Source organism: Ovis aries, chromosome 15, assembly GCF_016772045.2.
Source record: "Ovis aries strain OAR_USU_Benz2616 breed Rambouillet chromosome 15, ARS-UI_Ramb_v3.0, whole genome shotgun sequence".
In the NCBI taxonomy this organism is placed as follows: domain Eukaryota; kingdom Metazoa; phylum Chordata; class Mammalia; order Artiodactyla; family Bovidae; genus Ovis; species Ovis aries.
In genome coordinates this window covers 41,103,073-41,118,446 of record NC_056068.1, presented here as the reverse complement: position 1 = coordinate 41,118,446, position 15,374 = coordinate 41,103,073, and the positions used below count along the sequence as shown (strand labels likewise).

The window sequence follows — 15,374 nt, the reverse complement described above, 5'->3', positions numbered from 1 at the left end:
GCCCAACAAGGGCATTCTGAGGCTCGGGTGAGAATCAATTCTCTAATGCTTTCTATTGGCCAAGCACTGATCAAAGTCTTTCCACATGTTAACTTATTTAATTCTCCAAGCAGCCAACTAGGCAGGGTTGAAGGGTTCCAGCTCTGCACTTGTAGACAGAAGCTTAAGGAAATTGGGAGCAGATGTGCCTGGGACTGAGCAGAAGGTACTGCGATGCTGCTACTTCAAGGACAGCCGGGGAAAGTCCTGGGGAAAACACAGAGGGATGCAGAACCCATAATTCCTTCCTCTCATTTCTTTTTCAACTTCATCTTTACTGAGTGCCTAGACTGTGTCAGGCACTGTCCTAAGCATCATGAACACAAAGAAGAAGAAGTCACATTCTGTCTGAGAGGAGAATTTGAAAGATCCAGACAAGTAAACAGACTCTGCACAGAGTGTGAAGCATGGAAGGGAGCAGAGAGTGTTGAGGGGCAACAGAAGAGGGGCCCTTAGTCTATCCCATGGTGTGGGACGGCCAGGATGATGCGGAAGGGGAGGACAGCAGTCAAAGAAGGCTTCCTGGAGTAGGTGATGCTATGGGTGAGCTGGGAAAAATAAGCAGGTAAACGAGTGTTACCCAAATCTGGCTTCCCCAAACTAGCACCTAGACAGCGTTTCATAGGTTCGGGCACCACTACACACCTCCTCATCAAAATCTCTGAGGATGAGACACAGAATCAACATTTTAAAAAGGTTTCCAAGTGACTCTGATGCAGTTGGTTAGTAGAGCTGTTTTGGGGAGTCATTGATCAAAGGAGAATGGGATCACACACGGGGCCAGCAGATTCATTTGTTAATAAATGTTAGTGAGGCTTTATTGAGCCCTGGCCATGCACCTCACCTTGGGCTAGACCTGGTGACACAAATAGGAATATCACAATCTGTCCTCAGGGAGCCCACGGTCTAGGGCAGTGATTCTCAGCCCCGGATGAACATTAACATCCCCAAAGAGCCTTCAAAAAAAGAAAAAAAATCCCTAGTTCCCTTCCAAACCAATTAAATCATAATCTCTGGGGTGGAGCCCAAATGATTTTAAAGTTCAGCCAGATTTAAGAGCCATTGATCTAATGAGAGAGAGATTTTTCAGACAATGGAACATTCTCTTGCAGGGTAATGACGCAGTGACGGAGACACGCAGGGGAAAGGGCATTCTTCCCAGACGGGACCGCCTTCTAGAGAAGACGTCAGCAGAGCGGAGTCTAAAAAGATGGAGGAGAAGTGGTAAGGGTGGAGGCTGGGGAAGAAGTTTTGAGAGGAACTGCAAGCAGAGAGGACAAAATGGGCCCCCATGGAGAGATAAGGGCAGCACTCAGGGAAGTGCCCCAGTCCATGCCATCTGCAGAGCCTCCAAACTCAGGGTGGCGGGCGGCGGGACTGGGGAGGTGGTTGGAGGATAAAGTGTAGACCCACATCCAATGCTGCTCTCTATGCCTGATCCTGAGCACACGGAGAGTCATTTAAAGATTTCAAGTAGGACAGCGGCATGGTCATCGTGAGTTTAAAAAGATGACTCTGGGTAGTGGGAAGGATAGATTTAAGGGGTAAGACTTGAGTCAGGGAAACCAGCCAGAGGCTCTTGCAGAGGAAGAAGCAAGGCCTGAACTCAGAAGCGAGAGGAATGGAAAGGTGGGCTCGATGATGGACTGGGAATGGAGGATGATTAAAGAATGACGCTCAGGAATAGGCTCACAAGTCTAGGCAGATGGGGGGCATCATGTATTTAGACACAGGATAAGAACAGAAGCAGATTTGGGGAAGAAAGATACACTCAGTTTTGGTCAGATTCAGACTGAAGTGCCTGTGGGAACACCCAGGGGAAGATGTGCAGGTGAAGTCTGCAGCTAAAGGCAGGAGTCAGGCCAAGGTCCTCTCTAGGTAGGCAGTGCAGAACCCAAGAGTCAGTGGGATTGCCCTGCAGAGGTCTATCACAAGAGCAGGCGGCCAAGGATGGATTCCTGGGGAGCACTGAAACATCCCCCGGAAGCAAGAGTTGCCTACAAGGAGTTAGGAGCAGTCAGAGAGATGCAGACGGTCTAGGGTGTGGAATCATGGAGCCGAGGGAGTGACGAGTTTCAAGGAAAAGGTGGGATCCTGTAAGTTGAAGACTTTAAAATATTCATTAAATTAAGCAGGTAGGAGGCCCATGATGACTCTGTCAAAAGCAGCTTCGGTATTGATATGTGACTTCAGAAGTGAATGGGAGCTACGGAGTGGCTCTTCCCACAAGCCTGATAGAGGCAGAAGGGGGAGTTTGGACATAGTAGCGAACAGGGGCTCAAGAGGAAACACACTGACCTCTTCCTTCTCCTCCTAAAGGCTTTATCCTGGACATTTCCACCTCTCACCTGTCCTTCTTGTCTTACCACCCCCCAGCTCCCACCCACTTGACTTGGTCTGAACTCCTCTAGGAGTCACCAGCAGACACTGAGTTTCATCATTTTCCAATTACTTTTACTCAAAGTACACAATTCTCTACCACTCTTCGGATTTGCTGTCTATTTCAACATCTGTCAGCTGCAGTGGCAGGGGGTGTGGTGGAGAGGGCTACAAAGTTTGCGGCTTTACAGTGCAGAGAGAAGGGGGACAAGGGCATGGACAGGACCCCAGTCCTTTACAGAACCCGGGGAATCACACTGCTTTGCTGGTGAGCTCCTGGAGAATTTCCAAGTGTGCTCAACATTTTGCTATCAGAGGACTCCCACAGCAGGGCTCGGCATTCAGCCCAGAGTGCTGTGATCCAACGCCCACAGCCACAGATGGGTCCAGAACGCACCACCGTTTCCCTAGAAACACTCCCACTGTCAGAGCTGTGTTCGGGGCTGGTTCATCAAGGTTGGGCTCCCGCTGGTACTGCTGGGGTTCCTCATTCTTTCTCCCGACTGCTGAGGTCTGGTTGATTGTACAAAGGTGCAGCCAACCCAAGACCCACTCCCCCCCGTGCCATGGTGGTGGTCCTTAGGGAACTGCTTGAAAGATCCCACCCAGCCTACTTTCTCAATCCCTCAGCCTGAGTAAAACAGTAACTTGGTGGAGATATCAGGAAATAAGGCCTTCACATGGAAACTTTGAGCAAAGATCAACCATTTAGCTGTCAGGAGGAGAGAGCAGAGGCTTTCCAAAGGACTCTCGAGGAGAAGCCATGGCCTCGGAGCAAAGCAGGAGGTCATACAGTCAACAGCTCCATGTCACATAAAACACAACCTAAGCAATGACCTTCAGGCAGACTGGCTGGCGAGCAGGTGGGGATCCCGTGGCTGGCATCTGTTAGGCTCACCTAACCCAGCTGTCCAAGGTCATTTCCGTATGACACACAGCAAGGCTGAACAAAGCTACCAGAGATACATTGCTTTCTGTCTTGCACTTAAAAAAAATATATTTTTTCATTGAAGGACAATTGGTTTACAGAATTTTGTTGTTTTCTGTCAAACCTGAACATGAATCAGCCATAGGTATACATATGTCCCCTCCCTCTTGAACCTCCCTCCCATCTCCCCCACATCATATCCCTCTAGGTTGATACAGAGCCCCTGTTTGAGTTCCCTGAGACATACAGCAAATTCCCACTGGCTATCTATTTTACGTATGGTAATGTAAGTTTTGCAGCCATGAAATTAAAAGATGCTTACTCCTTGGAAGGAAAGTTATGACCAACCTAGATAGCATATTAAAAAGCAGAGACATTACTTTGCCAACAAAGGTCCGTCTAGTCAAGGCTATGATTTATCCAGTGGTCATGTAGGGACGTAAGAGTTGGACTGTGAAGAAAGATTAGCGCCGAAGAATTCATGCTTTTGAACTGTGGTGTTGGAGAGGACTCTTGAAGAGTCCCTTGGACTGCAAGGAGATCCAACCAGTCCATTCTAAAGGAGATCAGTCCTGGGTGTTCATTGGAAGGACTGATGCTGAAGCTGAAACTCCAATACTTTGGCCACCTCATGCGAAGAGTTGACTCATTGGAAAAGACTCTGATGCTGGAAGGAATTGGGGGCAGGAGAAGGGGATGACCGAGGATGAGATGGCTGGATGGCATCACTGACTTGATGGACGTGAGTCTGAAAGAACTCTGGGACTTGGTGATGGACAGGGAGGCCTGGCGTGCTGCGATTCATGAGGTCGCAAAGAGTCAGACACGACTGAGCAACTGAACCGAACTGAATGTAAGTTTCCATGTTACTCCTTCCATACATTTCACCCTCTCCTCTCCTCTCCTCCCCCCATGTCCATAAGTCTGTTCTCTATGTTTCTTTCTCCATTGCTGCCCTGCAAATAAACTCTTCAGTACCATCTTTCTAGATTCCATATATATATGTTAGTATACAATATTTATCTTTCTCTGACTTACTTCACTCTGTATAATAGGCTCTAGGTTCATCCACCTCATTAGAACAGACTCAAATACATTCCTTTTTATGGCTGAGTGATATTCCATTGTTTACATGTCCCACAATTTATTTATCCACTCATCTGTCGATGGACATCTAGGTTGCTTCCTGTTCTGTGCTAAGTCACTTTAGTAGTGACTGACTCTTTGCGACCCCATGGAGTGTAGCCCTCCAGACTTCTCTGTCCATGGGATTTTCCAGGCAAGAATACTGGAGTGGGTTGCCATTTCCTCCTCCAGGGGATCTTCCTGACCAGGGACCCATGTCTCTTTGTATCTCCTGCACTGGCAGGTGGGTTCTTACCACTAGCACCACCTGGGAAGTCCCACATATTCTAGCTACTGTAAATAGTCTCTTGCACTTCTTAAATATGGGTGACTACAGGGCTAGGGGGCTTCCCAGGTGGCTCAGTGGTAAAGCATCTGCCTGCCAATGAGGAGACATGGGTTTGATCCCTGGGTCAGGAAGATACCCTGGAGAAGGAAATGGTAACTTACTCTGGTATTCTTGCCTGGGAAATCCCATGGACAGAGAAGCCTGGCAGTCTACAGCCCAAGGAGTCACAGAGAGTTGGACACAGCTTAGTGTTTAAACAATAAGAGGGCTAGCGGACAGTAGCAGACAATGATGAGGTTCTCTGAAGGTAACAAGCAGCCTAAAAAATGCCTAGAACAGGTCCCTTCTCCTCCTGAGGGTCCTTGTGGGAGTGCCCCACCCATGTGGTTCAAGAAATCCCAAAGGTATAAGGACATTGCTTATTGGTTTGGTCAAAGGTTTGACAGAGAAGCTCTCATTCAGTCTACAGGGATATTAAGGTGCATTTGGTGAATTTTGGTAATTTCTGGGATATTTGTAATCTGGGACCATGAAATATCTATTGTCAGAGAAGCTGAGGACCTGGGAGCATGCTGGAACCTTGGAGCCACCTGGTTCAACTTTCTCAGATAGAAGGAGGACATTGTGGTCTGGAGGGAAAGGAGGAGGTGACCAGAGATGGGGCGGGTAAGGCACCCCATGGCGCCCCGCGGTCAGACCCCTTTCTGCTTTATGCAGTATCTTAGGGCTGAGAGCTCAGGCAGCATGGCAAATAAGACCCTGGCTGTCTCCTGGGAAGAAGCGTTTAGTTGTACATTTGCTTTGCTTGTTTGCTCCCCATCAACCCTCAAGAACGCCATCCCTGCAGTGGCTTCCTACCTCTTGGGGTATGTTCCATGCCATGTACACATGGCTTTTAAATTCGTCCATCCAGACTTCAGCCACCCTGAGGGCGTTCCTGCGGACGTGGGCGGTGAGGTCCTCGGTGTAGGGCTTGTGGGCTCGCTCGATGTGGGCAATCCGTGAGCAGGGCAGGACCTCCACGCTCCCGCCACACTGCCATACCTGCAGAAGACACGGAGCCACTCATCAGTGCCCAGACTTGACTCTGCGCCTTGAACCCAGGCCACGGGTGACAACGAACAGGAGCTTGGACACACCCAGCTCGCCTCACCTTCCTCTCCTGCTTGCAAAGGGAGCGAGCTGTGCCTTAATTCCACTCCCAGAACAGGAAGGCTATTGAGTCGTTCATTTGTGTCTTCTTCCCGTTTGCTGTGGTTACCAGCAAAGAGTTAATACACCCTTCCTCTCCAGTCCTCCACCTTCCTTCCCCCAAGGAGGACACTGGACATTGTGTGACCAGTGATCTGAGTTCTCCTTGCCCCAAGTTAACAAAATCCTTGGTGATGGTCTCTGCAGCAGTGTTTGACATGGAGGAACCAGCAGAACCTCCAGGAGAGGTGTCACATTACAACGGGCCATGTGGGCCTGGACAAGGCTGAGCAGTCTCCACAGGGAGAGCCAGCGCCCTGCTCCTGCTCCATCCTTCCTGAGCCCTGAGTTCTGATGGAACCCGAGGAAGGGGGAGGTTCAAAGAAAGGAATGATATGAAGCTTCTCCCTGATTTTGGTGAGTAGGAGCTTCAACTGGATGCAATTCAGTTTTGAAAAACAGAGAAAACTGAGCTTGCAACCTGAGTGTTGAGGGACAGTGTCTTGGAGCCCTTGCCACAATCATCCCAGACACTCTGGATGTCTAGCGTTCTGGAACATGCATGTCCTTTTGTGCCTTTAGGCCTTTACTCACCCTATTTGCAATTTTGGGATGCCCGCCCTACTCTTCTCCAGCTGAAAAAAATTATCATCTCTCAAGATCTTGGCCACACTGTTGCGGGGTCTTTGCTCAGTTCTTGGGGCACAGCCGATGGCTCCCTCCTCTGGCCCTCAAAGCTCTTGACACCACAACTTACCTGCTAGTCTGTTCCTAGAGGGCAGAGTAACTCATTCATTTCTCTTCTCTAGCACTGAACACACAGCCTGGTACATGTAGGCGTTTGGTAAGTACTTTTTGAATAAATATTCAAATGATTGGTGTATATAACCAGACAATCATTCAATAAATGATTCATGCTTAATAAAGTGGGATGGACCTGAAATACCTGATCAGAACTGATGAGTAAGACTTCGGAGAAAAGCAATCAAGATCTCCTGGTGGACAGCAGTGGCCGTTTGTCAGGTATTGTCAGTTGAGCAATTTGGCAGATGATATTCGCGCCTATAACATGCACCCATCAACACCCATAGGTCTTCCTCTAAGGCTAGGTCAGTTTCAGGCTTAGCTTAATTTCCCCCTGTGTTGGTTAGGAAGAGACTGCCTTCTCTTCCACCAGGCTTTTTCATACCAATTGGTCCCTGTAAGTTTCTAGAGTTGGAAAGCAAGGCACTGACTGACCACTTTCTGAGCTTCTCTTGCATTTACTATACCATTTAGGGCCAATGGGCTTCCCTTGTGGCTCGGCTGGTAAAGAATCCGCCTGCAATGACCTGGACTCGATCCCTGGGTTGGGAAGATCCCCTGGAGAATTCCATGGACCGTATAGTCCATGGTGTTGCAAAGAATCCGACGTGACTGGGCAACTTTCATCTTCACTTTAGGGCCAATGGAAAGGAAACAGACATCCCCACTGAGCATCTGCTATGTGCCAGCACTGGACTGTGTAGCATGGCGGTTATGAGCAAAGGGTCTGAACTCAGACTGCTGCTGCTGCTGAGTCACTTCAGGCGTGTCCGACTCTGTGCGACCCCATAGACGGCAGCCCACCAGGCTCCCCCGTCCCTGGGATTCTCCAGGCAAGAACACTGGAGTGGGGTGCCGTTGCCTTCTCCACTAACTCAGACTGCTTGCATTCAAATCTGGGCTCTGTTTCATACTAGCTGTGTGACTGTGAGTTATTCACTTGACCTCAGTGTGTCTCAGTTTCCTCATCTCCAATGGGGATCCTACTATTCCCATCTCACAAGGCTGCTGAGAAGATTAAAGTGCTAATATGCAAAGTGCTTAGAAAGATGCCTAGCACATAATCAGCACTTGATCAGCCTCAGCTGCTACTGATGATGTACAGCGGAATCTTCAGAATAAGATACTGTGAGGTAGCAGTTATTGTGTATGCGTGTATGCTAGGCCCCGGAGAAGGCAATGGCACCCCACTCCAGTACTCTTGCCTGGAAGATACCATGGACTGGGGAGCCTGGTAGGCTGCAGTCCACGGGGTCGCAAAGAGTCAGACACGAATGAGCGACTTCACTTTCACTTTTCACTTTCATGCATTGGAGAAGGAAATGGCAACCCACTCCAGTGTTCTTGCCTGGAGAATCCCAGGGAAGGGGGAGCCTGGTGGGCTGCCGTCTATGGGGTCGCACATAGTCGGACACGACTGAAGCGACTTAGCAGCAGCAGCAGCAGCGTGCTAGGTCGATTCAGTCGTGTCTGACTCTGCCTGCCTGGCTCCTCTGTCCATGGGATTCTCCAGGCAAGAACACTGGAGTGGGTTGTCTAGGGGATCTTCCCCACCCAGGGATCAAACCTGTGTCTGCTAGTCTCCTGCATTGGCAGGCGGGGTCTTTACCACTAGCGCCACCTAGTGGTAGCGCTGCTGGAAGCCCAGTGGTTATTGTCTCCAGTGCCAAATGAGGAAACAGATCAAGGCTGTCCCTTACCCGAGACCACACAGCTGTTACGGAAAACAGAAGGATGTATCTGAACTTGACTAAAGCTCAAGGAAGAGCTAGTGCTTCCCCTAGGGTGACCAAGATTTGAAGGAAGTTCCCACACCCAGGGGTGGTTCTGAGGATCAGAAGAGGGAGCCGTGGAAGGACCCAGGCTATGCATCTTTGTGTCCATGACCTCTACATTCTGGGACTGTGTTGATTTCCAATTCACGGGTTGCTCAGATTTTCAAGAAAAGCCTTGTAAATACCATGAATATGTACTGACAACACAGAGTCAGGGTAATTACTCCTTGTGCAACCAGAATGGAGGCTACTAATTGACATATTTCAGCAACACAACACAGAACATGATTTGTAACACAGCTCTTTGATTCCAAGACCAGTTTCTCAAAGAGTTGGTCACCATTTCACCTTAGAGTGGGCACATGTGCCATGATTCTAATCAGAAGGGTGGCTGCAGCACCTCCCATCATGCCTTTGGCTGCTCAGTGAAAGGAGCAGTGTGGACTCCGCTGAGCTCTTGAAGCCACACCCCTCTCCCCGTCCTGCAGCCACGCCCTCATCCAGACCACTGCCACGTCCCATCTGGACACTGCAACAGCCTTCGAACAACTGCCCTCCCTCCTGCCTTCCTCGTCCAGTCTCGTCTCCACCCAGCAGCCAGAATGAATGTATTTTATTTTAAATTGGAGGATAATTGTTTCACAGTATCGGTTTCTGTCCTGCAAGTGTGGATCAGCCGTAAGTATACATACGTCCCCTTCCTCTGGATCCTTCCTCCCAGCCCCATCCCACCTTACCCCTCTAGGTTGTCCTAGACAACTGGGTTGAACTCCCTGTTACACGCAACTTCCCACAAACTACCTATTTGACATATGGCAGTGTATATGTTTCAAAGCTATGCTCTCAATTCGTCCCACCCTCTCCTTCCCCCGCTGGCCACAAGTCTGTTCTCTACCTCTGTGTCTCTATTCTTACCCTGCAAACAGGTTCATCAATACCATTTTTCTGGATTCCATATATATGCATTAATATACAATATTTGTTTTGAAGGTGCACCCTGGATCATGTCCTGCTGGCACCGCACCCTTCCCAGTACAGCCTCTGAGGCTCCTGGGGCCTGGCCCCTGCCCGTCCCTCCAGCCCCGTGCTTGCTTCCCGACACAGTCCACGCTGGAGCCACGCTGACATTCCTGTTTCCCCCAGCACGCCGGGGCTCCTCTCGCCTATGGACTTCGGCATATGCCGTCACATACCCCTCCTACCCCACTTCATGTAACGTTCTCAGGGTGTCACTTCAGCATCACAGTTCTGTATCCCCCTCACCTAGGTTAACCTGTCCTGTTCTGTGGCTCCAGCCCTATCTTTCCCGATCATGACAGTCTTGTATTTGCTTCTTGACTATCTCCTCCCCTCTTCCACAATGTTCTCCAAGCTCTTCACCTCCTTCTCTTTAGACAGGTACTAAATGGTGCCTAGAACAGATCATGGTTTTCCAGCAGAGGTGGGGTGGCTGGGCCGGGTCAGGGTAGCACGTAGTGTTTAAAAGCACAGCTTTGAAGCCAGAGAGAATTGGATCCCAGCGTTTTTCTCTGCCACCTGCTACTGTCACCTTTGGCAGGCTATTTCTCCTCCCAAGCCTCAATTTCACCCCGGAAAAGAAGGGGATGGAGTGCAGATATGTATTTAACCCTGAGCTTACCTCCATGTGAGCTCCTCATGCATGCTAGTTGAGGCGGGGGCAGGATATCTGGGTCTATTCTGATCCTATCATGTCCTGGCTGAGTGGCAACTCTGGGGTGCTTCACCTCAGGTCTAGGAAACGTGCATAGCAGTGACTGCTGAACTGGACTGTGGGCTCTGGAAGCCCCTGTCATAATGCAGGGAATATTGCTAAGCCCTTAGTCTGCACTTGGTATTTTTAGGTATTTTATAATAACCATTATGGTTGCTATTGACTTCTCCTGTACAGCCACATTCAGGAGACAAGTGATTGCAGAGGAGTTATGTGTCTGGTGAAGCCCAACAGACAACAGACATGTTACCCTCCAGAGTGCCTGACCCAGCAGGGAGAGGCTCCTCTCCAGGGGCTGGGGGCACCTGTTCACCTAGAACACCTCTGCCCTCTTCTCTTCTGTGAAAAGAAACTCATCTATGGAGACCATCTGCCTTGTATATGGCCTTTGGGTTCCTGGAAGCTTCTGGTTGGAGCAGAAGAGTGTATTTGGCATGTCTGCCCCTCCACTTCTGGACCCTGCACAATGACCCTGAAATAAACAAGAGAGAGCCTGTGCTCCACGATCCTCACATGAGGAGTGACTCCACTGACCCATGGCTTGACCCAGAGAGAACCTTAGAAGTCTGCCCCACAGCTGATCTCAGAGACCCTCTCACGGACTGCAGACAAGCGATAGGGAAGAAAACCACTGGCATTTGGGTTTCATGAAAGATGATGCCCTGAAGCATCCATGGAGGCGTGGGAGGAACGGGGGATGAGGAAGTAGAAGGGTGCCAGGCCTGGGACAGCGGTCATAGCTGGCATGTGGTGGCATGTTGTGGGAGGTGATAGACAGGAGGCATTGTGCTAGAGAAGCAGGGCCAGTGGAGGGAGGACAAAGGGGCAGAGCCACAGCTCAGTATCGCAGGTTCTAGGGGGTAGAGATGCCAGGAGGAGGAAGGGCCAGGGCTGGGTATCAGAGCAGAACAAGGGCCACGAATCAAGAAGGCAGATGAGGTCACTGGGCGTAGGAAGCCACTACCGTTTCCCTTGTGTGCTTGTGACCCCGGTCCGTTATAAGGAGTGAAGCGAATGCTAGTCTTACGGGCACCAGGAACGCCTGGTGGGACGGAGGCTAGGCTGGACCTTGTGGCCTCTGGATGGGCACTGGGCATGTTTCTCGACCACACCACGTTCTCTCCTTTCTCTGTGCCTTTGTACCCACTATTGCCCCTTTCTGGAAAAACTCCCTCGCTTGTTACCCAGTTCAAATATCACCTTCTTTCACCCACCCAGTCCAAATTAGATCCCCTGTGAGTACTTTTAGCTCTCCACTCTTTTTCCTTAATGATGCTTATTCACAATACTTCTATTTATGCATTTATTCCTTCAATGTCTGCCCTCCGCCTCCGTAAAGGATAAGCTGCAGGAAGACAAGGAGCATGTTGTATGTGCCAGCACCGAGGACTTAGTACATGTTCAATAACTGTGATTTGAATGAGTGGTTCCAGCAATCCCAGAGCCCTGGGCTTGGACTAACCATACAGAGAGGCGGTTTAACTCGCTCAGCTGGCTCCCCTAATAAAGGCCATAAACATAAAATGTGCCAGATTTTACTGAACACAATGACTTCCTTCAAACCCAAGTGGTTTTTCAGCAAAGCTCTGACATTTAAGTGCAGGCTGCTGCAACGGAGGAGAGTTACTTTGGCTGCAGAGCTTAAATTACCATCGTAAAACCTGGGAAGTTATCAAATGAGTCTGGGAGATTGCAGGCGGTTTTGTCTTACAGAGCCATGAACCCAGTGTAGGGGAAGCCCCTGACCTCGCCAGTGCTCACAGATGCCCGCGGAGGAGCTGCCAGGCTGCCCCCAGATGTGACCATGACTGAGAACCTGAACTGTCGTAAATGGCAGCGTGAGTCCTGCTCATCACCAGCTCTTCCCAGGGAGCCCTAATTTTGCGATTGTTTCAGGAAAAACTTGGTGCATCCACCTGGGAACTGCAAGCAAGCGCGCAGGTCTTGGGGGCTGGTGGAGAGACTGTGGACCCTGCCTCTGCCACTCATTAGCCTTCAGCTAGGACTTGTCCTTGGATGTCAGGTGCCTTCTTATTGGGGCAACTGGCAGGTGTAAAAGAGATCATGTATGAAAAGCTCCCACTAGCAAAGACAGCCATCTAGTAGGTTCATAGGAAAGATCAGATTCCTTTCTCTTCCTGGGACTGGGAGCTGCCTGGGGTTAGGGTCAGAAGACCGAATTTATGTCCTATGTTTGCCAGTTACATAAACAGACCTGTTTCCGTCCCAAGCCCCTGTTTTTCCCAGCTGCCAAATGGAGGAGGTGGACTCAGGGACATCTTAGATCGCTTCTGCCAGTACTTCAAGTGATGCCCAGTATGTGAGACAAAATTGGTAGAGTTGTGAATTGGGAGCTGTGAAGTAGGGAGACACTGGAAGCAAGACGCCAGGATCCAGTGTGACCATTCCTCCCATTTACAGATTGGTGATCACTCTGTAAACTTTGGTAGGAATAGCAGGTAACATCCCCATATTGAATCCATTCACTTATTACTGTCCTTCTGAAGCACTGGGTTAAGAAGGATTCTAAGGTACATCCCTGGTGGTCCAATGGTTAAGAATCTGCCTTGCACTGCCGGAGTTCGATCGCTGATTGGGGAATTCGGGGAATCAGTTGCTCCACATGCCACAGAACAACTAAGTCCACACACTGCCCCTAACGGGCCTGCACGCCCCAGAGCCCACGCGTCACAACTGGAGACTGTGTGATGCAATAAAGATCCTGCCTGCGGCCACTAAGACCCAATGCGGTCAAAGATATATACATTTCAAAGGATTCCGAGCCTCTGTCTGGTCTCAGTGGAAAAGCACGCTACCATTTATTAGTAATATCTACCATAAGTAAGGGATTGAGGGTGGTGGCATCTGAGTCTTGTACTTCATAATCATGTTTCGCAGGATAAGATCCCAAATCCTGTCCAGCTTTTATCTCCTTATGGCTTTTAATGAGCTATTCTCTCTTGGCAAAATATTCCCACTGTTCCCTTAGCCCAGAAACCCTCCTTCCTACTCTCCGTCCATCCAAAACCAGCCTGGCCCTGTTCCTCCTAACTCCTGGAACACATGATTTGCACCACTCATGTGGTCCTTATTTCTTGGCTCATGTTGTTAATTACCTTTTTATGTGTAGCTGTCTCACCTAACTTGGCTGTGAAATGCTGAGACAAGAGCTGAAAGCCAAACCAGGCAGGTTAGGGGGAAGAAGACGAGAAGGATGGAGGCTGAGGCCTGAGAATGGCTGGCAGATCAGACACGTGTTTGCAGAGTGGTTGTAGGGTCAGAAAGGCAGGCAAACAAAGACACTGGCAAGGGCTGGGTATTCTTAGACATCCTTCAATTTTCACCTTAGACAGGGCAGGCGTTTTACTCTATTCGTAGCCCTGTGTGGGACTGAGAAAGAGAGGTCAAACCTGGGCAAAGCTAAGACCAAAGCCAGTGGTGGTCAGCCTCTTCCCCCTGTCACATTCCTATTTATTTGCCTGGCTAATTCCTACCTACTTTCGCAGCTGCCCTACATTTATTAAATGCCTCTGCTCTGCATTCCCATGTTCCCTGTACTTCCTCTAGCTGTGTGTGTGTGTGTGTGTGTGTGTGTGTGTGTGTACAATGTTTATGTACAGTCTAAAGGCATATAGCACAAGGGACAACTGTCTGTGTGCCACCAGCATAAGAAAGAGTGACTGGCAGTGACATCTTTGTGTGTTTCTCCCTACCCTCAAAGGTAAGCCACCATCCTGAATCTTGTTAATAATGTCCTTGCCATCAAGCTCAACTACCTACTTAGTTTTCCCTGGTTTTAAAGGCTATATTGTCTGCATTCAGCCACTTGCTTCTTGCCTCATTTATTTTCATCACTATCGTGTTCCGTTGTATAAATATACAGGCATTTATTTACACATGCTCTTGGTGGTCCCCAGTCTGGCTATTTCCCGGATTATGAATAGTGCTATTGGAATGTATACGTGTCTCTTGGCACCCAAGAGAGGGCGCCTCTCCGTGTATCTACACCACGGTGTGACCTCTGAGGCACGGGTTATGACGCCCCTTCAGCTCTCCTAAGGAGAGTGGGATCCTGTTCTCCACCCCCACCAGCTCAGGTGAGCACCCATGCTGCTTCACAATCTTGCCAGCATTTGGCATTGTCCTTAGATGGGTGTGAAACTCACTGTCACTGTAGTTTTAATTTGCAATTCCCTGAGCACCAGTGAGATGGAGCTTTTTTCCTATTTATGGGCCTGAAGCACTAGCCTGTGAGAGAAGGCCCTTTGAGCTGAAACAGGGCCTGGCACATGACAGGTGCTTGATAAACTGCATGGACAAGGAGCTGAGAGTTGGGCCTTAGTTCTGAGTCATCGCCTGTGCACTTTCCTTGGTGCCTTCCCAGGTTTCCAAGAGCAGATACTTCATTATTCTCAAGTGTAAGGAAACATTTTTAAAGTCCGGCAATGCTTATTCTTCCATCAGAAAAACACTCCCTGGGGATCCAGCTTCCCAAGCCCTGTTTTTACAGTAAAACACTGCCAAAGAGTCTTTTGGACAGAATTGCCACTCAGAATTAAAAAAAAATGCTGCTTTTTCTTGGAAGGTGTCCCTGAAGGGGTCTGATTTGGGGTCAGCCCTAAGAAGCACTTGAAGCAGTTCCCCTGTTTGAAAGGGATTTTTCATAACTATCAGAAGGCGGCAAGAGGATTCATCTGGCAGGAATCCAGGAAGAGACCAGCTGGGCTGGAATGTCTGGAAGCTTTTTATGAAGAAAAAGTAAAAAGGCTGTTTTGCAGGGTATTGAGATTTGCTGAAATAGCTGTTTACCTATTGGAAACCCAGGGGCTGCCATGGCGCCAAGTTCAGAAAACCAGCCCATCCTAGACAGGGGGTCCAGCTTTTCCTTGGACCCTAGTGCTCTGACTATAAAGACTGGAACCATGAGAGTTCATTTCCTTATAGGAAATTCCAGGAGGATCACTTTATAAACATGCAGTCATTGAGATTGTATCCTTCAATGTTTCCAACCAAGGAGAATTTATTTATGGTTACCTCAAATCTCTTATCAGTCAACAGCCCTGATTACTTATTGTTCAAACACAACTGGCTTGATTGGACTCAAGACAAATG

At 49.2% G+C, this 15,374-nt stretch overlaps 1 protein-coding gene across 4 annotated transcripts in view; it reads right to left on the bottom strand.

Moving 5' to 3' along the window:
- The window catches only part of GALNT18 (polypeptide N-acetylgalactosaminyltransferase 18), a 354,952-nt gene that overhangs the window by 60,710 nt on the left and 278,868 nt on the right, over window positions 1-15,374 (bottom strand). For all 4 annotated transcript variants that reach the window (XR_003591776.2, XM_027979390.2, XM_027979391.2 and 1 more), the window contains exon 7: window positions 5,619-5,804. Coding sequence is in view for 3 of the 4 variants with exons in the window: in XM_027979390.2 (XP_027835191.1) it covers window positions 5,619-5,804 (186 nt within the window). In the remaining variant the exon portion in view is untranslated. The remainder of the gene's footprint in view (window positions 1-5,618; window positions 5,805-15,374) is intronic.